This window comes from Perna viridis, chromosome 1 (assembly GCF_037379345.1).
Source record: "Perna viridis isolate PV_CMFRI_1.1 ecotype Kerala chromosome 1, ASM3737934v1, whole genome shotgun sequence".
Classification (NCBI taxonomy): domain Eukaryota; kingdom Metazoa; phylum Mollusca; class Bivalvia; order Mytilida; family Mytilidae; genus Perna; species Perna viridis.
In genome coordinates, this window is record NC_142445.1 from 21,365,009 (window position 1) to 21,388,915 (window position 23,907).

A 23,907-nucleotide genomic window follows, 5' to 3' on the forward strand; every position below is an offset into this window, starting at 1 on the left:
ATTAAGAATTTTAGCTTGCAACACTAAAAAATTATTGTTTTACAATACATTTATCTATAAGCTATTTTATTGTAGAACTTGTGTAGGTATAATTGTACATTTACTTAAAAAGAGTAACCAATAGATAACACGCTGTTTATATCATACTGTTTGTAATAAGCATTTGAAAAATATTTGAATGTTGAAATAAGGAAAAAGGAAAAAGGATTTTTGTTAGAAGTAATGAATTACTTCTAATCTTCAACAGATGTTTCTCCATTATAATGATATCTAAACTTTTATGTAGTCAGGATTAATGAAGGTTTAAGGTCAGGTTATGTTAGTATGGGTGCATGTATAAGTAAAGGAAACTGAAATAAGTTAAAACTTGACTATTGTTAGGCTCAATACAAAACTAACAAAAAAATAGAAAAAGTGCTAGCAATACTCCCCAAATTGATACCTCTGTTCCTCCATTTGATAACGTGCACCTTTTATCCAATGACCTTGAAAATTGAGAGCCTTGAACAACCTATGTTACAAATTTTATCAAAAGAAGTTCTAGAGAGTCAACAAGCATATGACATACAGTCTAAAAATATTCATTCTTTTCTAAATTGATGGTATCCTTTATTAATATCCCAGAAGACATTCAGATTAAAATATAAAACATGAGGTGCACATCTTAAATATTTATTAAGTATTATGTGAAAGTTTCATTAAACTGTAGTTGCCTTGTGACCCTGATCCTTGGGTTTGTCACCTGTATTGCTCGGATGTCCTTCTTGGTTACTTGAATAATGTATGATGACTCACATTTTAAAAATTGCAATAATGGTAACCACATTGTATAACCAAAGCTATGTGATAACTTATTGGTAAAAAATGGTGTTTTTGTAACCAAAATGGTTTTTATGAATCCAATATGTCCCTTATTTAAATTTTAGAATAAGGGTCATGACCTTTTTACGGTCCTTCGTAGATTGGCAGCTACGATTTAACTCTATACAGTGGTATTGGAGGACTTGTACGCAAGAGAAGGGAACCGTGTATTCATTAAGGGAAAAGTTATGCAATGAAAACACCAAAGTTGTAGATATACATGAACCGTTTTTTTGAAATTCAACTCTTTATTAATTTTAAAGGTGAGTGTAAGGTTACTTATAGTTTCAAAAGTTACTTAAGGTGTATCATTTAAGGTTACTAACAGCTCGAATTGTCTGTGAATAAGATTTAACATATTTTTGTCTCTTTTTCAGGAAACTGGAATTGATAACAGTTATAACAGTGATTCCATCCCAGTGGCAGGGAGGGGCAAGAACAATGTTTCAGGGAATCTTGCAAGTGAGGATGAGATAGAGACACCAAGTGACACAGTAACTGAACCAGAAGTGAATGATAAACATGCCACATTATATGTACATACTGAGATAAATGAGGATTCAGAAAATAAACTTTCTGACCCTGAAAAACCAGATAATTTTGGAACTGATGATGGAAATCTAGTATATACTAACAACAGTTCAAATGAGGGTAAAACTATCTTGTCAGATCATATGGACAATGATTCTAAAATACAAAAATGTAGTAATGACATAGTAAATGAAGAATCTTTAAAATCTAGTGTGGTGGATGAGGTGATAATAGGTACAAGAGCTGATATTGGCAAATCAATTTGTGAAACTCATGTAAATGAGGAAGATGAAGAGAAGAGGAACAATGAAGAAGACCAGAATGCTTCTGGAGACAACTTGGAAACTGTGAAAAGTAGTTGTTTACCCAGTGATGCCTCAGAAAACAAGTTAAGCACACCTCCCAAAAATGACTTAGTTGCTAACTATAAAATGCTAATGGAAGAAATGTTGAGCCTGTCAGCTACCAAAAAAGGGACAGAAGCTCATGCTAGTGTAGAAGATCAGTTTACAGTCAGAAAAAGTTTCGGTTTTGATGATTTAGAAAAAACTGTGGAAGGGAGGAAAAATGGCATGAGAGAGTCATCAGTGCCAGGTTTTAGTATTTTTGCTGATGATCTTAACAAACTTCCAGAAAGCTGCTCTGTCAATAAGCTGCAAACAAGGAGCCTCCCTGATGATTGGACTCCTAGTGAATATCAAGTACTAGAAAGATCTCTGTCAAATGAGGAAAGAAAATTAAGACGATCTAATTCAGATATCAACATTGCCAATATTGACAATAACTCCAATGATTTTGATACTCACTCTGTAATATCAGACAGAGAATATCAGGAGAAATCATTGAATGCCATGCAAAAGGGTTTTCCTGGTGGGTTTGATATCCGTCAGCTACAATATGATGGGAAAAGTTCAAATTATAGGATGACTTTACCTGCATTGAAAATTAGTAAGAGGAAACCTCAGACAGAAACTCATCTATTAACATATGGAGAATGGAAAAACAAAGATAGTAAAGTTGACGTAGTGAGCAATAGGAAGAGCCCAATAGTAATGAATTTGGAACAGAAAGAGCAACATGAAGAGCCGAAAGTAATATTTCCAGTCAAAGTTAAAGAAAAAGTTAAGGAAAAAGAGGGCCCTCCAAAATGTAAAATTTGCTTAAGAACCTTTGACACCATCAAAGCACTACAGCAGCATGTCATTCATCCATGTAGACCTGATATCAGAAAAACTGTCATGCAGTTCAAAGAATTAGATTATCGCACTGTATACACATGCAACTCTTGTAAAGTGTCATGTGAAACTGAGTTTGCTGCAAAGTTGCATTGTGACAACTGTACTGGTATAACAGGAAAGAGATCCCAAGGTTATAGCATTAATACGTTCTTCCGTTGCAAGATGTGTGGGGAAATAATGAACTATCAAGTAACAGCTTTAGAGCATGTAAAAGAGAAATGTCTTACAGTGAAACAGCTAGAGAAAATAGAAAAAGGAAAAAATGATAGAAGCAATAGCTCAAAAGAAGGAACTGTCTATGATAATGAAAATGAATCTAAAAGAACAGTAATCAAAAACAATGAAGTTGACGTTGATGAAGCTGAATTGCAAAAAACACAGGACAGAAGGGAAGATGCAGGTTCAAAATCTGAACCTCAAAGCACACAAGATAAAAATGAAGACATAGATGTAAAATTGGAATCTAAAAGAGCACTAGAAAGAGACAAGGTCAAAGTTGATGTTTATTCCAAATCTAAAACATTGCAAGATAAAAGCAAAGAGATAGATGTTGAAAAAACCAAAGAGGTACATGAAGTTACAGAAAAGAACAGAGCTGATAGTATCAATAACTTGAAGGAAGGAATTACAAGTGAATATAAATTTGAAAGCACACAAGGAAATAAGGAAGCAAAAGATCTTGAAAAGAGCAGAGAGGTGCAAGAAGTTTTTTTGGAAGATATGGTTGAACAAAATCAATGTGAAAAAGTTTCAGAGAAAAATGAAGTAAACCAAGAATTGGATGAAACTTCCTGTGATAAACAAGAAAATGATACATTAGAAGATGAAAAGGAAAAAGACATTGATAATGATAGTATTAAAAGCTTTTCAACAGAGGCCTCAACTGCTACTATAGATGCTAGTGAAACTTCATCTATAAAAAGTGGTGATTCCAAACCAAGAGTGTTAAAACAGAAACAGTCTGCAAGGATTATTTCTAAAAATATTAAGAAAATGGGCAAACGAGTCATTAAGGCGAAACAATATTTTGGTGAATTTGAGGTTTCAGAGTTTGTAGAAAAACAGGCAAAGAAAATGAATTTAAAGAGAAAGTTCAAATCAGGTAAAAGCCTTTCACCAAAATTGAGAAAGTCATTAAACAAGAAGTTAACTGATGTAAGGAAAAATATAAAAGCAAATCCTAAGTGGCATGATGATGAAAAAAGTTTGCAAGATTCATGCCAAAGTAAAATGAATAGCAAAGCGAAAAGAAATGTTACCATTGAGAGAGTTAAGACTCTTCAGGCAGTGAATTTCACCAACAAGAACAATACAGACTTGATGAATTCTTTTATTTATAATAAGGATGGAAGAAATGTTTACAGATGTCCAATTAAAGTTTGTAGAGGACCATACACTAAACCTAGATCAATGATGGAACATTTTGACAGCCGCCATAAAATTAAGTTGTACAAAAGAGTAGGAATCAGAATAAATTGTTTGCATTGTACATTTTTCTGTAATTCCCTAGAGAAAATATTTGAACATGCAGCTAGTCACCTTGTCAATATTGTAGTAGATCGTCCAAGTGATATTTCTTCAGTAGTTTTATTGAAAGTTTTGTCAATGGCTGAAAGGAAGGTTGGTAAAATGAGGCTCTCTGATGAGATGAATACAAATAAGAATACTGTAAGCAAGTCTGAATCAACAGTTTGCTCTGATAACACAGTTCTAGAGAAAAACTTTAAATCAGATATATATGAAAACAGTAAAGACAATTTCAGCTCTAAAACTGATGCCAAAAATAACTGTGTTCGTAGAAGTGCAAGAAAGAAAACTGATGGATTTTCAGTCTATAAAGACTATGAACTGCCAGGAATAAAAGTATCAAGTAGTGGTATTGGTGACAAAGATAAAACTGATCGAATTGTTGGTGATAAAGTAGATCGTGATCAATCTATCTCAAAGGTGACTAGATCCAAAAGGGGTGGTGTTAACAATGACGGTGTGACATTTAAATCTGAGGAAAGTCAAAACAAAGGGACTACAAATTCTCAAGGCAAAGATAACAAGGAAAAGGTAGAATTTAAGGAGGAAAGAACTGATGAGACAGTACGAGGTGAAAGACCAAATGTTATTTCAAATAGAGGTAGAAAAGGAAGGCTAAACAATATTGATAATCATGATCAGTCTGAGGAAGGAGCTCAAGAGTTCAATAGTACTACATGTAGGCGTAGTAGGAGGAAAAGGCATCATAGTGGAGAGAGTACTGCAAGTAAAGCCTCGACATTTGAAGACTCTAAAAGTGACATATCTGAACTTGATGCTTATAATCGACATCATAGGGTTAGGCACGTTAGTCATGAATCAAATTCAAGCAAAGCCTCAAAAGACATTAAGATTGAGTCTGAAGTTCATCACAATCACAATACCAGAAAAAGAGAGCATAGCATGGAATCCACTGCTGATAAAGGAGTATTTCAAAACAAGAAGACAAAGCCAAACAATTCATCAGGATCTGATTGTAAGGATGCAGACAGTGCAGACAAACAAACAAAACTACTGAATAAACGACGTAGGGGCTCAGATCTTAAACTATTAGAAGAGAACAAAGAGCTTCTTGAAAGGCAATCTAGAAGACAAAATAGCATTTCACAACCAAAAGAAGATGAGCAGGATGGCTATTCAGTCATGCATGTCAGTTCCAGCAGCTGTAGTAAGAACTCCAAAGATTTGAAGTCAAATAAATTAAAGGATGATAAACATCGGAGAGGTCCTGATTACTTACTCCTACAGGAGAATAAAGATTTAATTGACCTGAAGCCTAGAAATAGATCAACTTTGAATGCTAGGACAAAAGGTGACTGTAAAACAGTGTCAAATCAATGTAAAATTAATTCAAAGAAAAATGACCTGGAGAAACCAGTAGAAAACAAACAAAAAACAGTAGATGGAGGGAAAGAGTCTCAAAATCCATTTCTTGAAAGTTTCAAGAAATTTGTTGGAATCTCAAAGAAACCATATTCAAGTACAATGAAGAGTCTCAAGCAGGGAAAATCCAGCAAACTAAAGTCCAAAGCTATTCTTCACCAAAAGAAGCGACATTTACGCAAATCAAAAGAATTAAAACAAGAAAGAGATACTAAAGAAGCAGTTAAGTTGGCTAGTCATATGGTTAATGTGATGGATGTTGTTGAAATAAAGGACTTTAGGAAAAATTCATCTGGTAACAAGAAAGTAGAAATTATTGATTTGACTAGTGAAACTGGAATAAGGAATGGAAAGGAGGACACCTCAATGAATTCCTCAAAACGCACTACCTCAAATAGTATGAACTCTTCATTTTTAGATAGTTTTCTTGCTCATGTCAATATGAACCACCAGACATCAACTAAAAAATGTGGCAGTAAGTCGAAGTCCAAGAAACAAAAAGCTGGCATTAAAACTCAGGGCAGGTACAGTAAATTGTAGTTAATTTAATAAGAAATGTCCATGTACATAATTGAAGTGTGAGAAAATCAGTCTTCTTCCCAGGCCTTTATAGCGCTGCTCTTTGCAGCACTATGATTTCTTAAAACAGTGCTATCAGTAATTAATTTTTGTTAGAATGCACTATGGGCCCTGTGCTATAATTTCGGAGGAAGTTCATAAGAGCTGTGATATGCCAGTAAGCACTCTGCTATTTAAAAATTATGGGGAGAGCACTGAAAATAACAATGTATCATAGACTTTGTTATTGTTATTGTATGTTATGGAACTTAAATTTGCAGAATAAAAAAAATCCTAATGTGACTTGTACTTACAAAAGAAATGATCCTCTTTATTAAAGATGCATAAGTTACAATTGTATGATCACATTCTTAACCAAATGTCACATGTAAATATAGCTTATAATATTTATCACGAATATATATATATATAATGAATTAAGATAATGCTTTAACCAATAACAAGTTTTTATTTACTTTTCCACAGTTTGAAGAAGAAAATTGGTAAACAGCAAATTGCAATGAACACTTTAAAGGAAAAAAAAGCAGAAACATCCAAAAATAACTTTAAAAGATCTTTAAAGCATGACTCCAAAACACTAGTTAATAGCTTTGACAAAAAATGTGCAGATGACAAAAAAGGAGCTGGAGTAAAAGAAAAGGAAACATCAGAACCAAAAAAGTCACTCACTTCATCTAAAAAGGCAGATGAAAAAAAGTTACCAGGCAAGAACACAGTGTTTAAAGCACACAGGCCTTGTAATACCACAGATCGTGGGGAGGAGAAGTCTTTTTTCAATAATTCACATTCCAATGACAAATATTCTGATAATGGTGATGCTCAAAATGTCAAAAATCAGGATGTGACTGTTTTCTGCACTGGAGACAAGGTGGTTCAAAAGGAATCAAGGACTTTTTTTGACAAGAAAGATCTCGAAACATCCATGGATGATATGCAAAAGACAACACGTGTTGCTGGGGTTGATAAAGGTACAGGTAATACTAAATCAAAAGGTAGTGACACAGCATTTCAAAACTGCTTCATGTCGTATTTAGGCTCAGAGGAGACCACAGATGACTCCCAGAAGGATAGCAAAGAACTGAATGAAAAAGTGTTGTCACGTCAAAAGTCACCATTTAAATGGGACCTTGATGAAGAAGATGCTGATACAAAATGCAAAAATGAAATACCTCCAAGTAAAGATAGTAGTAAGAAATCCAGTCATGATATGGTCGACATAACTTTAGAAGATTCAGGTTCTAAAAGTCACAAAAATAGTGAGAAAACAGACTCTCAAACAGAAAATGAACTGTTAAAAAGTGCTGCTTCTGCTTTTACAAACTGTTTATCATCAGGTGAAAATTCAGTAGAAGGAACAGTCAAAATTGGTCAACATGTTGATTTTGAAAAACACTTTAAGGAATTTATATCCAAGTCCAATGAGGAAAATGATAAGGGTTTGAGTGAATCTCAGCATATTAATAAAAAAACAAAATATGAACATGAAAAGAAAAATGCAAAAGTTGGACCTTCAAATTCTGGTGCTAGAAAGGAACTTGCCTCAGAAACCAGTGAAAAGGTGGCGAAATCAGTTTCGTCAAGTTTGGACAATACTCAGTGTAGAACAAAACCAACATCAAAAGGATTTTTATCTGGAAGTTCTTTAAGGAATCGAATAGCAAAGTATAATCTTCCATATTCACAGTCGAAACAAATTAGTTCTAAACAATTTGTAGTAAAAAAGACAATGGAGAGTAAGAAGTTAATTCCTATATCTGAATTAAATGTTCTTAACTCCCAAGAGAGTTCAGGTAAAAACAAGCCATTGTTGCATGACTGTACAGTGAAAGATTTATCAAATTCAGATAGCAAAACATCAGTGTTATCACAGCGTAAGTTACCACCTAGAGATCAACATCGTGTCAGACATATGTATCATGGAGGCAAAGTTTGGCAAATAGGTCAAGGTTCAGTGTCCTCAACAAACCTAGCAAGTCCTTGTAAAAACTTGTCTAATACTCCATGTGATGACCATGATAGTGGAAAAGGGAATGAAAGCTTTAAGGATGGTGAGAAACACAGTCGATGGAAAGCCAGGAAATCATCACCAAAAAGATCAACATCTGGTGAAAATGAACTCAAGGAAAAGAAAGCAAAACCATCTTAGTTTATTAGTATTGAATTTTAACTCTGATTATCTTCAGTTTATTTCTGTATTTTCTTTGTGCATGAGCTATTTTTAAATTTACACTGATGTGTGTAATTATTACCTTTATAAATGTAGTATATTTAGAAAACTTTCAGGTAGAGCCAATTTTGAATGATCTTTTAATGAATTAAGTTGCAGAATCTGTGGTTTCCATTAAATATGTGTTTTTAGGATATACTCATTCTTTAATTTACTGTGAAGCAGATTTTTTATTTTATTTTTTTTTTGTTTTCATCTTACCATGTCATTTTGAATTACTGTCAACTTTTTCTAATTGTTACTACATTAATTTTGGTTTTTTTTCATCTATCAAACTGAATTTTGTATGAATTACAATAAAACTGCCTGAGAACTTAAATGTGTGTTTGGAAAAAAGAGTCTTAAAAAGGCATTTAATTTTAGATCTTAGCAATATTTTTACAGCAGCTTTTTTCAAACTATATTTTCATTCATATTTCACAAAATGTAATAGTAATGGTAAATTGTCAAAATAAATAGCATGCTTATTGTTATGGTACAATTTTCTCCAACTGAACAGAAGGCATATTGAAGTTTTTAAAATGGAATTATTATTCACTCAAGTTAAAAAAAAATACTGCTATTGTCAATTTTTTTATTCAGACGTGATGCAGGGTCTCTTGATTATCAAACTCATAGTTGAATTGCTATCTTCTTTGTTTGGAAATTTACACAATCTTTTAAACATTCATCCATACTGAAGGCAAAAGTTAGTGATTTATCATTTTATTTCTGTATGTACATGTATGTTACATCATTTTGAATTTGAGAGTCATTTTTAGCCATACAAATCTTTATACCATAGCTTCCTAATTTAAGCTTTGGGGATGTGATCATTGTGTCTGTCCTTTCCTACATTAGCCTGACATGTGGTTTCCTGATGATATTTGATTAATAGTTCCAGTATTAAAAGGATGTTGTGGACCGTTTTAATCTAGGCCAAGTTCTATTATAATGTATATTTCATTTTACCATTTTGGAGTTAAGCTCTTTTTCACTTCTTAAATTTGGTATGCAGAAATATCTGTGACGAGTTGCATCTTTATTTCATTTAAACCTCTTGGTGAACTTACATGGCCTGTGAAACTCAAAAGCTTAAAATTATCTTTTGTTTTTTATTTGATATGTACACTATGAAATAATTTGTGCCATAAGCAGCAGTGCTGTATAAATTGTCTTTTTAATGGTTTATAGGATGGTTGTTACTTGTATGATTGTGTATATTGTATTAATTTTGCTCTTTTTATAGTGTTTGTATACTTTTAAGGGCCAAAACAAATTATTATTATTATTTTTTTTTTTTTTTTCATTCAAATTTTGTGATATCTAATGAATCTCTGTCAAAACATTGCAGGGTTCACCACAGGAAAACTGTTCATAATTCACTGCTTTTTGTTTGTTTTTTGGGGAGTAGGATGGGTGATGGGGTGTTTTTGTATATTATTAACCAAAATTGAAAGAAAAGTTTCAAATAGTTGGTCACAACAATTTAGTGATAATTATTGTAATTGTACTTTGAACCATTTTCATCAAGGAAATTTCTGGATTTTCTGTAACAAAAAGTATAACTTGTTGTTTTTTTTACTCATGTCCTTTCTTTGTAAAATGATAAATGATGGTGCTAAAAAAGTGGTGCTGAAGGAGATTTTCTCAACTTACCTGTAGTGGACCCTGCTAATGAGAAGGTCCTGGTTTTTTTTTGTTCGTTTTATTTTATTTTATTCAGTTATGATTTTAGCTATCGAACAAGACCTAGAAAATGTTTCCGTAAATAGTAAATATCCTGACCTATTGTCTATTGTTATCTTTATCAAATTTATTGATGTCTGATTTTATAAGTAACAAGACTAAATTGTTAAGGCTATATTTCACTTATGTTATCCCTAATGATACCCAAGCAATAAATTGTTTCTTTGCCTTTTGTGTTGAAAATAATAAGAGTCAAAATGTTTTAAAGGCTAAAAACGTTTTCTTATTGTGATCAAGAAAAAAACTTCTTTAGGAGTTGTACTAGTAGTACATGTATTTTATTGAATGGTACATGTATTTACAGTTACTTAGTTTTAATTTTAAAACAGCTTCCCTATAAAAGACACTGATTCATTTCTTAAAAATAATTTGTGAAAAAAAAAAACATAAAGAAATTATTAAAGTTGCCTAGCTGAACGGTACTGGTGTCCTGTTAGGTAACATTTGTGCACTACATTTATGAATACATGTACCTGTAGTTGAATGAAAGGATACACTAAATCATGTGATTTCAAACTTTAAAGAATTTATTTCTCATATGATGCACTTTCTTTTAGTGTGCAGTTAATAAGCTTGAACATTTTTCCAGTAATGTATCATTTCTGATTACACTTCCTCTTTTAGAAGCCTGAAAAATGAAAATGCAAATCTAGAATTTTGTAAGGTAAATGTTGAAAGTGTAAATAATGTATAGATTGTTGTGTATTTGTTGGGCCTTATTGAGACAATTTTGTCATTTTACATCAGTCCATTTGGTCATGCCAATGCAACATTGTTATTAAATTTTATGCCATGTTACTGGTGTTAGTTATAGTGGTAGGATGGTTCAGATAGTAGGTATGGACAATGGTCTTTAATTACAAATGTATTTACCCTCCACTTGATATACTGTGACTTAGTGGGCAGTATGTAATGATCAGAATGTCTGTCCGCCTGTGGTACTGTCTTATTTGTCTGCATAGATGGATCCAGCCTCCCTGCCATTCGGGTTTAAGAGCCCCATTGATTATATATATATGAATTGAAAAATTAAATATCAAATTTCTGGAACTACCACTGGTATGCCACACTTAATTATCCTTAACTCCTAAACTATTTACTGGATTTTTAGGAAACTTTTAGGGAATGGACTTACCCTCATACTATTGTCTGTGCAAGTAAAAACTATTGAACAGACAGCAGTTCATACAAACAGAAGCACACCAATTGAAATCATCATAGCAAAGCAACACAAAGCAGAAAATGCATATGCTAAAATGTGTTAAAAAAATATAATGTAAAACATGATGTTCCAATTTAAAATATCCCACAAGTTTGGAAACTCGTGTGATTAACATACACTATATGTCATTTTTTATAGTTCAGAAATGTACTTGTAGGAAAAATTGTCTCCGTGCTACTTATATACAATTATATGGAAACAGGCAGGAAATCGCATGAAAAAAAGGATGCATTAAATGTCTCAATCTCTCTTACATTCAGGTAAACTTTCCGACAGCTGCATGATTCTTATCGTCATAGGGGTTTGCTTCTGATATTGAATATTTTCACTTAACATTGAACAAGACTGGTGATCCCATTGAATTGTTTAGTACAGAACTATTAACTTGCGAAATACTTAACTATTTGAAACAATGGGGTTTATCAAGTTCGGTTGATTCCACTATACAAAAACTGGAAATCACTGGAGCACCCAAACTGTTAGGCCAGTCAGCGGGCCCCCTTTTTGGATTTTCAGGATATATATATATATATTAGCCGAACTGAGCTCTGCAATATCGAACGTCATTGATTTTTACAGAAATTAACGTATTATTCTTGCATGTAGTAAACCACACTGACTCCCTGATGCAAACCCGAGAGTGCATGTAAAACCTGTGGACTGCACCGGTGCATAATGAATAAATGTATCTGAAATAAAACCAACAGACAGAAAAACTTTACACTAACCCTTGTTTCGGAACCAGAACTATCAACGGGAAATCTTGTGGAAAACCGGATTCGAAACGGTAATAAAACGAATATAATTCAGTGATAATAGACACACACAACAAAGAACATGAAATAACCAATATAACACGTACAAAGAAACCTAAATAAATGAGCAACCCCGACTCCACTGAAACCTTGGAGCATGACCAGGTGCACCGATATGGTGAGCGTTACCTGCTTCTCTAGAAACACCCATCGAGTTGCTCATATAAAATGTCATGTCCGGGTGGAGGAAAGAGGAAAGAATAACTGACACATTGGTCGATTCTAATTGTGCAGATGGATACACCATGACGATCATTGAGTTCATGATGACGACTATAGCTATAGTTGTAGTGGTGGTGGTGACTTTAATCTTGTAACAATATAACCCAGCATCAGAAGCCCGATCAATGGTCAAAATCCGCGAAGTTTTGGCAAGCTCTTGCATAATGAATTAGTTATGATATGAAAATTTCATACGCAGGGGCTGAAGGGTGAATGGATGTTGCCAATGAAAAATCAGCGCCATTGTCGTATTGTCTGGCTATGAGTTTTCCCCTCCATCGATCTCTAAAAGGATGTCAAGATATGAGGCTGCTTGACTTCATGGTGTCTGCAGTGTTCTTTATCTTAAGTTCACTGCTTTGAGGTAAATGCGATGTATAAATCCCCGAATCTAGGATTGTTTATAGACAAGACACTTTATCCACATAGCTGAAGTTTGGACTAAAGAATCTGTCTTAACAACGTTCTTTCTTTTAGATACGATCAGTTATAAATCAGTTAAATCTGAACCGAGCAAGTATTTGAAACTAGGTGTTCTAGACATGCATAAATGCATTAATAGAAAATGAAAAAAATGTAAATTTAACTCACATTTTAAGTAAATCCTAAATCCCGGCGTGTTGTTGCAGAACAGCAAAACTAAAAATATTGTCTCTATTTTTCTTGAGCTTTTTTAAATGTGTAGATCACAGGGGTTTGTTTCCACTATTAAATATGCAGCCCAACTTGTTTATAGGTTATATACTAGTTGGGGTTGCATATTTGATAGTGGGAGCAAACCCCTGTGTGCAGCAAACGCCGCGGCTGAACTTTGAGAAATCTGTGACCGGTAAATTTGCTTTACTATATATGAATTGCTACATGATCGGGGCCTTTGAAACTTGACCGTGTGCATTCACATTTTTAAAATCTTTTCTATCAAAACGTTTCTACTGCGACATTTATAACACACTTGAATCGACAGAAAAAAAAGACTATAGATCTAGGCATATATGATAGAAATGTATTTTTTAAGTATAAGAAAAAAATGGAGCAGAAATTTAGCTGTTAGTTCAATATTATTAGGAAATCGATAAAATCCATTTACAAAATTTATGAGACAATGAAATGTGTGTGATTGAATCTAAAGCATTATTTTACTTTGCAACAATCAGGACAACGAAATCCGTAATCGCATCATATCCATCCCGTCGTGTTTCGAGTTGCTTGGTTACGGTGTCAATCAAGATGGCGGCGAAAACGAACAGGTACTCGATCTGGTAAGATTAAATTACGATTTCTTCGTTTAACTGTATGACATTATGTCATATTTTTTTAAGTTTTAATTTCCGATATAGTTTTTATTGAGACGATGAAATAAACTACACAAGCCGATTGTCTTTTTATTGAGAGCAACCGTTAAATTGGCCATGCCATTCTTGGCTGGCATATCCATTATAATAGCAGCGTACTGTTCATCGTTTTATTTATTAAAATCAGACAGACGGCGATTCATGCATGTCAAAAATCAACTGAATTCACGTTATTTCTGATTCTGAAACATTTACACTTACAGGCAACATAACCAGTCTTAGTTTGTCATGATTTGGTTGTCAAATTTCGAGATATGTGGTCTTGTTCAATCAAAACCATCCTAGGAACTAATTAGTTTCTTTTTCCAGCTTAAAATTAGCCATTATATATGTTTTCAAGAAATTCCAGAGACGAAGAAAGTCGAAACTAAATTTATTTGAGGAATATGACGAGAAAGTTAGTAATATTTGGGTCTGTAAGGCTTAATGATACCAAGAATGGTTCAGCCTATATCTGATTTGTCAAACAGGAATTAAAGAAAATTGATATTGTTTGATCATTTAAGCAGAAAGAAGATACTATTTTTAATCCAGCCTTTTCAATTTTTCTGTCTAACATTTTTGAATGTTTGAAGTACACTTCTTAAATTCTAGAGATTGGCATTTCAAAGTGTCTGAAATTTTGTTGAGAAATGAATGAAAAAAATGATCAGTTCTGAAGACCTAGATCTATGCTTTAAAACAGCTTTTATAAATAATAGATAAGTTTTTTATGTCTTGGCTATCAACTACTTCAGTTGTATTTTTTTTTATCTGTTAATATAATCTGTATAACAAGCACTACACTAATTAAACCTTTGACTGAAAACAAAATTTTGTACATAAATAAAAATGATGTTGACCAAAAGTAAAAAAAAACCCCAAAGCCAGGTCTTTAACGAAATTCAAGCGTTGCTTATAGACATATATCTAAACTAGCAATTGAATCATTTTGTTTTTCTTCATTTCCTCTATTTGTCCACCTGAAAAAATAAATGATACTGTCTAAATTTTCTTTTAAAAGGAAACATCACATAGACTATGAGTTTAAGCTACATGTATGTGAATTTACTCTGAACAGTGCAAACCATATTTACAAGTTTAACGTTATGACATGTACAATGTGGATTGAACCAAAACCATGGAATCTATGTCATAAATAATACTGTTTTTCGAGATATACTGAAACTTGTTATTAATTTACTGAACAATATAACATGTCAACCAGCTTCCATATTTTATAATACACTGATGCTAAAGCACTCCAATTAAAAAAAAAATCATAACTAATTCAAAATTTGTCAATTAAATAGAAATCTAAGTCATGAGCTTTTTAGAAAACATGAAAGTAGTAGACTTATGTTTTATTATATGATGTGTATAACTTTTTGTACTATGACATTATGTACCCGATCTCTATTTAAGCTTTTTTGTGGATTTTGTTTACAGGGAAAATTTTTTGTGTGCTTTGAGGACAGATGTTCATTGTTGTGCCTACAAATGTAGTTAATTTTTTGTTGTTGAAACATTATAATTTCAACATGTAGTAAAATTAAGTTAAGGTTCACATCAGGTTTTCATAATATTCACATAAATGTGTAAAAATGAAATGTCCTTTGTGATTATGTTAACCTATCAGTGTTGTTCTGGTATTCTTTGGTTTTAAAAAATGCATATTTGATTTTTAAAGAAAAAATACACAGTATTAGTAGGGATTCGTGACAATGACATCACCACTGCAATGTTTGAAGTTTTTGATTTATTTTAGTGCATGAAAACTGTACTGTGTTTATAGGATTTGGAAATTCTTTTTATTAGGCATGTTCATCATGGTCAATAGAAAAAGCTGTTACAGATAGAGACAGTCTGAAAAATGCATAATGTTTGTCTTGTACTTGGCCAATAAAACTGTCCCATCCCTCAATTCAATCAAACTATTCCTTGCATGAGTTATCTAACTTAAACCTAAATCATTTTCCATCATTTTTAAAATTTTTCAAACAACCATTCTTTTCAGTGCATGAAAAGGAGCAGGTGTATTTGCTGAATTAATGACAGTAATATATTTTTGTATAGTACCCTAATACATATAAGCCTGGTTAAACTTGCACTTTATTTGAAAATTTGAATTGTAGGTATCCTTGTTATCAAGTCCTATCACTTTATTGATCTTGCAAAAGTACCTGTCAACATAATATTCATCTGCTATGAAATCCATATTAACTTTTGCCATTTAAACTATGAAAGTATCTTTCATTTTTGAATACTCCTTATCTAATATGTCTGTAATAAAATGTTGGAAGATCATAAATAAAGGATCAAACTGTCAGATTTTAAATTCATTGCATTAATTCTATTTAACAATATGAAGTTTGAAGATAAGGAAAGTAACTATAATATTTTAAGACTTTACTGTAGTCATGTTTTATTGTGTTATATATTTACAATGAAATTTATTGTTTGTAGATTGACAATGGATGAGGGTTAGTTAGGCAACCCATGGGTTTTGAGAATGGCAGGAAGTGATGTGCTTTACAATGAAAAGGAAATATATTTCTTCCAACAACAGGTAAGAAGAAAAGTACCCAAAAGATGTCGTAAAGCACCGGAGGAACTTCCAGAAAGTCTACGTTTTGCTCATCCTAATCCTAAAGTAGCAGCTTATTTAGCAAGCAAGAACAGGGAGGCTCAACAAAAGCTTCAAGAACAGGACCTTTATGGGGATGGGTTAGGGAAGAAAAGTTTGTTGCCTAATATTAATCAAACGTTAACAAATATTAAAAATCGTCTAGATAGTGCCTTATCTAATGATGAAGATTCTCAAAAATATCTTTTTGAGGATTCTAAGAGCAACTCTTATACCATCCTCCAACAACTTGCCAGGTATTTATATTCATATGATAACATTTCAAATCACGTGCCAAAGAGCTTAGAATACCAGTTGATGTCAACATGGAGAGAACTAACAAATGATGTAATATATGTTCCAAGAGAATGGCAAACTGTAGAGATTAGGGAACAGTATTACAATTCGTTAAGAGAAAATAACAGTGATGATGAAGATGATGATATAACAGGAGGTAGGACATCAGTGTTGGATAAAAACTCTGGTCCACCCAAGAAACCTAAGAAATCATCCAGTCGTTTAGGAGTCCCTGACATTGTAGAGGAAGATGGAAAACAAGAGGGCAAGTTGTCCGTTCCAAGAAGAAGTGATAGTCGAATGTCAACCATGTCCACGTCACGGAGCAGACTGGATGTACGAGGAAAAATGTCAAAAGATCATCGTGGATCAAGTAAGCATAATCAGATTGCTTTATTTTTCAGTGAACTCATTTTATAATTAATTAAATTAATTAAATAGAGCAATTACTAAGTCCTTTTTTTTTTAGCTGAAAACACTCTTTTGCATATAGTACTTTCTTAATGCTATTAGTATGCCCCAACATTACCTGTAGTTTATCTAAGATTCTGTTACTTGAGTAGACAAGTAGTAATCTATGCATAGATTACTTATTTATGCTTAAAGTACCTTGTGTCGTAAACACATATTTATTAAGCAGAAGAAATTAATTGGAGACAATGAAAAGCATACATTGAATTGATAGTTAAATAGTTTCATTAAAATCATTGAGAATTTACTATTCGTTCAAAGCTTTGTTTTTGTCTAAGAGTAAGTATCCAGCTGAAGTGATTTTATTTGCTCAGCTTAGATTTTTTTGTTATATACAACTGTACATTAATGTTGATTTTGAATCAGTCAGCTAGCATTGCTCATACTGTTAATTTATCATTCTCGGTAAGGATAAAAAAACTACGTCATACCCTGGTATTGTGTCCTCTTACCCAAAGATTACTGGAATAAGCTTTACAGTAGCCCCTTCGCTTCTGATACTGATAATATGGCCGGGCCTTTTTATTCACAGGACATAAAATGTTGCCAATCTGGGTGCCTGGGTGAAATTTTAAAGCTTATTCCCTGTAATATCATTAGAAGATGTTGCAATTCAAGGCTGCTCATTCTTGTACTTTTTACTTTTGTCTTTCTTTGTGTGAGCTATGTAATTTTGTACTTCTGTACGTATAAAGCAGTTATAGGCTGTACATTAAGGTTTTTTTATAATATGCATGCCTGAGTATGGCATATGAAGGTTTTTCTTTAACTCTAATAGAACAATGTGGAGCTATTTAAACAGTCAGTCTTTCACATGGGAATTTTTATTTGTGATCTAAATTAGTAAATCGTCTTTAATTATTTCTGTCAAACATGTAAAATAATCAATAAACTTTTCACAAAAAGAACCCTTACTGTCGCTTGGCAAATAGTAAAATCTATAATCTTCTAAACCATAAGAAATGCAAACTTTTTAGTTGTCAAGATCAAACACAGTATTTCCTAGTCACAAATGGAAAGTCATTTGAAATGTAAACACTCAAAAACTTGTAAGAATTACGGGTTGGATTGCTTGTTCCGATAAGACATTATCATAAAGTAAATCATTGCTATATCTGAATGAATTTGTTGACCAACCCACTTCAGATATCCTTTTCTACTTAGAGTAAAGAATTGTTAAGAATTAAATAGAACAGAAATCAATAATAAAACTATTTAGACAAACAAAAATATGCTGTTACCATATGAATAAAGCAAACTTTTAAATAGGTACCGGTAGTACATGCATTATGAACAAAAAATAGGATTACTGAGATTAGAGAAAGGCAGGTACATGTGTATTGTACATCTACAAAGGCCCTTACCCAGGGGTGGAGGAAGAGGATGCCATTGCATCCCTCCGCTAAAAAACAAATTGTTGTCAATGTTTTCACATAAGGTCTTATATTTTACTTGTGTTTTAAGTTTTTAGGATGTGTTTTTATTCTTTTCCATGGCATGTACTTTGTGTTGTTGATAATGATTTTAGGTGTAGAGAAAACAAAAAATAAATCTTGTAAATAGTTTTGTGATTAAAGTATACTCTAATATAACATTACTGTGTGCCATTCTCATACCCTATTTTTAACACTAAATCAGGCTGTTGCAGACTCTAAAAAAAAAAAGGAATAAAAAAATAAAAAATAGGCAAGAGACTTCTGTATGAACTTTTGTGTATTTTTGTGTGATGCTTACTCCATCAACTTAAATATTTCTTTCTGACTTATATGTTTTCTTTATGAAATGAGATACTAAATTAGATTTCTATTCCAGTCATTCTTTGTTTTCGGGAGAGAAGTCACTTATAATCAGGACACACTTAAATGGTTGTTAAAATTAGGGCAGTTAAGCAAAAAAAATTATAACTGCAATTTGAACTCCTAGAATAATATATTTAATCATAGGTCTGATTTTTTCTAGCCTATAGCAAGAGCTAAGAGATTTAATACTGAATGTATTCTTAAAAGGCATGTCAAATGAAGTAATATAATTACTTTTAAATGTAAAATGCAATTGTATCTGGGACATTTTTAGATTAGAATAAATCTTTTTTAATGTTTTAAGTATATATAATCCTGTAATGCTTTGCAGTTCAGGTTCTCTTATTATTAAAGTTAACACTTATTATGTTTAAACACAATTACCTTATTCTGCTCAAACATTTAATATCTGGAACTGTTTTCATGGTGAATAAAGTATTGTAAATTGCTTTGTAATTTTTTCACTTATAAATACCCTGACAAAACAATGTTCATCATATGTATGCTAAACTGGAAGAATAAAATGATTTAATACCAAACTTGTATGAAGGTACTCATACGTGTTGAAATTTGAAACTTAAAATTTAATTTTTAATAACACGTTCATTTTAATTTAATAAAAAAAGTTATGAATTTCATTTCTGAAAGTATATGATGACTAAAGTATTGGTAGCATATATATTTCGTGCTTGGACCTCTAATGTTATACTCTAGTAGCTACTCATATAAGTCTATGGCTGTCAAAAATTAAGTAATAAATCCCAACTTGTTCTATAGTCCTGTTTGTTACATAGATAAGGTTTTAATTTGATGTGTTGGATCAGTCCAAACAATAAATCAATAAGTATCGTGTCAACAAATTACTACCTATGTTTGATGGCGTGCGCCATAAGCTTTTGCACTTTGTCGTGAATCAAATAACGATTTGAGATCATTCATATTTGATTAAATTGAATGCTCGTCTGGTTAAATATAATGCTAAATTGATTTTCATGTGGTATGGTTGACGTCATTTCAGTATGTGATATGCTTTAAAACATAGCAAGCACCTTGATAATCATAACAGTTTAAACAATTACTATATTCAGGCACAATTATCTCCCCTGGATTTTTTTTCATTTTTGTTGCCAAATCATTTTAATTTTATACCAGCCTATGGTAACTTTTTATTCTGTTAGTAATTGATATCATTTTGCAGTAGAACATTAGTTGGATTGTTTGGTTTTCATCAATGTTAACCTTTAAAATGAAATAAAATGAAAACTATTTAAAGACAAACCTATAAAGACATTTATTTCCTGTTAAGTTAAGAAAAGTTGCATTCTTTAAAAAGGGAATGTTGGCCTTGCAACCACCAACTAATATTTTTCTGGCCAATTATTTTTTTATGCTAAATTCTCGAATCAAATCTAAGGAAGACCTTGTTCATTACTTAGAACATTCCTGGACTTAAGACTAAACTAATTTTTTAGATTTTGCAGCACTAAAACCTAATATTTTAAAGAAGTTTCTTTTCTTTTACACAGGACTTTCAATCAATCAAGCATCTAGATGCAATCAAGTGTCTAGAAAAAGTAGAAAGGGTAACATTTCTTATAGAAGCAATGGACATAAGAAAATCTGCATGGTGCATGTCTTGTCAGTTTGTGTCTTGCACTAAACACAAAAAATGACACTTTCTGCTTTATACTGATATTGGATCATCATATTTTCATTTTAGAGTATATATATATATTTTTAAAAATGTTAGTAAACTGCACAATTGTTTGACCTCAGATTTTGAAATAGTGGGAAGTCTTTGGCACCTGGATTTGTTCTGAATTTTGGTTCACTTTGGTGTAGGCTAAAATACACTATGGTGTTAGAATTATTAGAAGTGAATGAAAACATATGTGTGTCCATCTTTTATTCAGTTCTCAGGTTTGGGTTGAAATTTTTGCTTTTTTTCTTTGAAGTAAGGGTTTTATCATAATGAATTTTCATACACAAGTTCAGTACATTGATGATTAAAATGTCAAGATTCTTTCATGAAGGATTACTAAGGCATGCCAGTACATCAGATACTGAAAAAAAAGTTGAGTTCCTTAACAAATAATTCTTGATGCAACTTCATTTGATTTTTCAAGCTATGTATATGTATGTTAGGTCTTTATATAGAACATGCATGTATAAATTGAAATACTCATATGATATAAATGTACACATATTACTGGTATACCTCATATGGGTCAATTGTAAATTCTAATTTTGATAAGTAATTTTCATTCTGTGTGAAGAGATTCACAATAAAATGATCTAATTTACCGGTAATGATTTTGTACTGATCTGATTTTTTTTCTACATTTCGTACCAAATAATCGATCCTATAAACAATGAATAGTAAACCACAATATTAACTACAAAACTTTCAAAACAACAAGATGGCCTGAATTTTCAAGTCTAATTTCTGACTTGTAGAAGATGTGCTATTTTGAAGACTGTATGAATACTTTTATTGTCATGTTTTCTGTACCTTTATTTCATACCTTAAGGTTATGCTACATTTAATAACGGGTTATTGAGATCACATTTGTAATTGTCAATTTTAAATGTTTTTTTTTTCATATATAAAAACTGCTTTTAAAGATGGCTATCATATCATATTTTGTTTTAGGTATGATTATATGTTATCATGAGCTATTGTACATTTGTGTACCTGTAACTAATTATTTTTCCGTATAAACTAAAAAGAAAGTTGTCCCTTTGGTCTGACATAGATGAATTTTATTTAAATTCCTTAAACTCTTGCACTTCATACAGATGCTCAAGCTTTGAAAGGTAAAAATTATAATGAATGTCAAAGATACTAATTTTTGTTATGAAGTGAATTTAACAAACAGAATCACTGATGCAATATATTTTTGTACATTGTTATCATTGCTGCACAAAAAAAAATGTTTCACAAAAATGAGCTTTATGAGTACATTTTAACAATTAAAAAAGATTAGTCTGTAAAATAATATAGGTTCTTTTAAAGTACTGTATGATTTCTGAAGCTTTTACATGTATCAAATTCCCCCTCCTTAGACCTCAAGAATTAAGCTTGATTTCTATAGATTTTACAAACTATAGATTGACTGCATTCAGAATAATCATAGAAGTATATTATTTATAGCATAATAAATTGCATGTTTAGAATTGTGTAGATCTTTAAATATAGATTTACTTCTTATATATATTTGAAATGGATTTTATTTTCGTGGATTATCATAATATTCATCGCTGTGTTGTATTTGAGGTGTATTTGCTGCAATTAGCTTTTTATTAGCTTTTAATGTTTTTTGGCTACTTAAAAGTTTGGCACAATTTCTATTTGAAGTTTTAGCAAGATTAATCTGCTGTTTAAGGTCATTCATTACTTTCATTTTACTCGAGTGTGTTCTGTAATGCTTTTAAATGACAATTACAGGTACTTGTATGTTTGAAAGTAAATTTCTATGGTCCATGTATGTCTTTACTTGATGTTTTTATTTAAAAAATAGAAGAAAGCTCCAATGGTTCATTGGAGAATTTGATCGTCTGAAATTATATATTTTACATGGACCAAACATTTTTTTAAAATTTACTCTCACATTATCTCTATTAGAAGAAAGAACTTTATTTTGCAATACTTTAATATGAGTTTTAACCAGAAAAAATCAGAACATTGTATTAGTTTATTTCAGTTATTTTGTGTAGTCACACACTTTGAAAGTAATGAAGGACCAAATCACGGAATGTTACAGTCCACGAAACTAGGATTCCTCATACTCACATGGCAAGAATTTGAACATTTCATTGCTTATTATTAACCATAGATTTTTATTTCAACCTTACACTTTGCAGTCGCTGGATTACGCTCGCCAAATATCAGAAAAGGAATGCATGATGATGCTTTTTCCAATATTGCAGAAACGCCATCTGACCCACGATGTGAGTTGTCAAAATGTTTTAATTATGATTCACAATTTTCATGTCATTATATGTGATTTAATCAGAGTTAATCAGCTTGTTTGAAGCAGGTAATATAACATGTCAACTTGTTTATAATCCCTAACCAACCTACTAGATAAAATAATACTAATAACTAACACTCTATAAGTATCCCAGTTCACCCTTTACATAAGATAGTCTAGATTTGATCTTTCCTTTAGGTATCCCATTCCAAAAATAATCTTTTAAATTCTTTTTCTGTTTCTGAAAATATGTTTTGTCTTATATTTGTAATTTTTTCAATGCTTTTTTTCAACTTAAAATCTTCTATGTATTTATATTATACTATTAAATTTCATGTTTGTTTTTTTCCCTTCACTGACTAAGCTTTCTTGAATAGATGGATCTGCACATATTATGTATATATTGTATTTTAAGTGTCTCCCTACAAGTCTTTTCATAGTGTTTTGAAGTATGCTGCTTAAAATGTTGCTCAGTGTGAGTTGAAATGAGTTATGTGGTAGTGAATCTTTATACTAACAATTCAATGCACTTTTATAGTGAGTATGCACATTTTTCAATAAGAACTCCATTTTTCTAGGGACAGATCCTGGAAATCTATGACCGACATTCCCCTTATGTAAACCTATTACTAGAAATGTCTGAAAACAGAGGAAATCCAATTTTTTTATGTGTATCGATACCCTGGTAATCCTCTGTACACTGAACTAAAAACTGTAGGTGGGCCAGTTCTTAACTGTATACCTATTTCTGGATCTGTCACTGCTACAAAATGGACTGTGTGGGCATCACTCATGCTTTTTTTTCTGGTTACTTAGTTGTTTGATAAGGTGATGTATTATATTTTAATGTATTACAGCTACAGCACTTGTTACCATCAGCTTCTCACTGAAAGACAAGAAAGGTTTGTATATATTTTCTTTTAAAAGTAGTTTTTTAAAAGTAATTCATCAGTTTTTACAAGAGTAACAAAAGCTCAAAATAAAAGCACAAAAAAATCAAACCAAAAAAGTATATCTGGTAGAAATAGATACCCCCACTTTCCAATTTGTTTAAGTGGAAGTGGACCATAACTCAT

At 31.8% G+C, this 23,907-nt stretch overlaps 2 protein-coding genes across 27 annotated transcripts in view; both read left to right on the plus strand.

Moving 5' to 3' along the window:
- Positions 1-10,872, plus strand: part of LOC148627753 (uncharacterized) — a 32,057-nt gene extending 21,185 nt beyond the window's left edge. The window contains exons 9-10 of one of the 2 annotated variants that reach the window (XM_088577951.1): positions 1,239-6,064; positions 6,585-10,872. In XM_088577951.1, coding sequence (XP_088434077.1) covers positions 1,239-6,064; positions 6,585-8,265 — 6,507 coding nt within the window. In that variant the 3' untranslated portion in view covers positions 8,266-10,872. The remainder of the gene's footprint in view (positions 1-1,238; positions 6,065-6,584) is intronic. The other variant, XM_088577960.1, reaches the window with a different exon arrangement.
- Positions 10,873-13,439: 2,567 nt separating this feature from the next.
- LOC148627754 (uncharacterized) overlaps positions 13,440-23,907 on the plus strand; it is a 29,173-nt gene continuing 18,705 nt past the window's right edge. For 13 of the 25 annotated variants that reach the window (XR_015921444.1, XR_015921486.1, XM_088578039.1 and 10 more), the window contains exons 1-5: positions 13,440-13,592; positions 16,131-16,960; positions 20,384-20,440; positions 22,722-22,808; positions 23,689-23,733. Coding sequence is in view for 23 of the 25 variants with exons in the window: in XM_088578039.1 (XP_088434165.1) it covers positions 16,177-16,960; positions 20,384-20,440; positions 22,722-22,808; positions 23,689-23,733 (973 nt within the window). In the remaining 2 variants the exon portion in view is untranslated. Of the gene's footprint in view, positions 13,593-16,130; positions 16,961-17,319; positions 17,338-20,383; positions 20,441-21,656; positions 21,675-22,721; positions 22,809-23,688; positions 23,734-23,907 lie in introns of all 25 variants that reach the window. The other 12 variants (XM_088577990.1, XM_088578074.1, XM_088578094.1 and 9 more) reach the window with 12 other exon arrangements.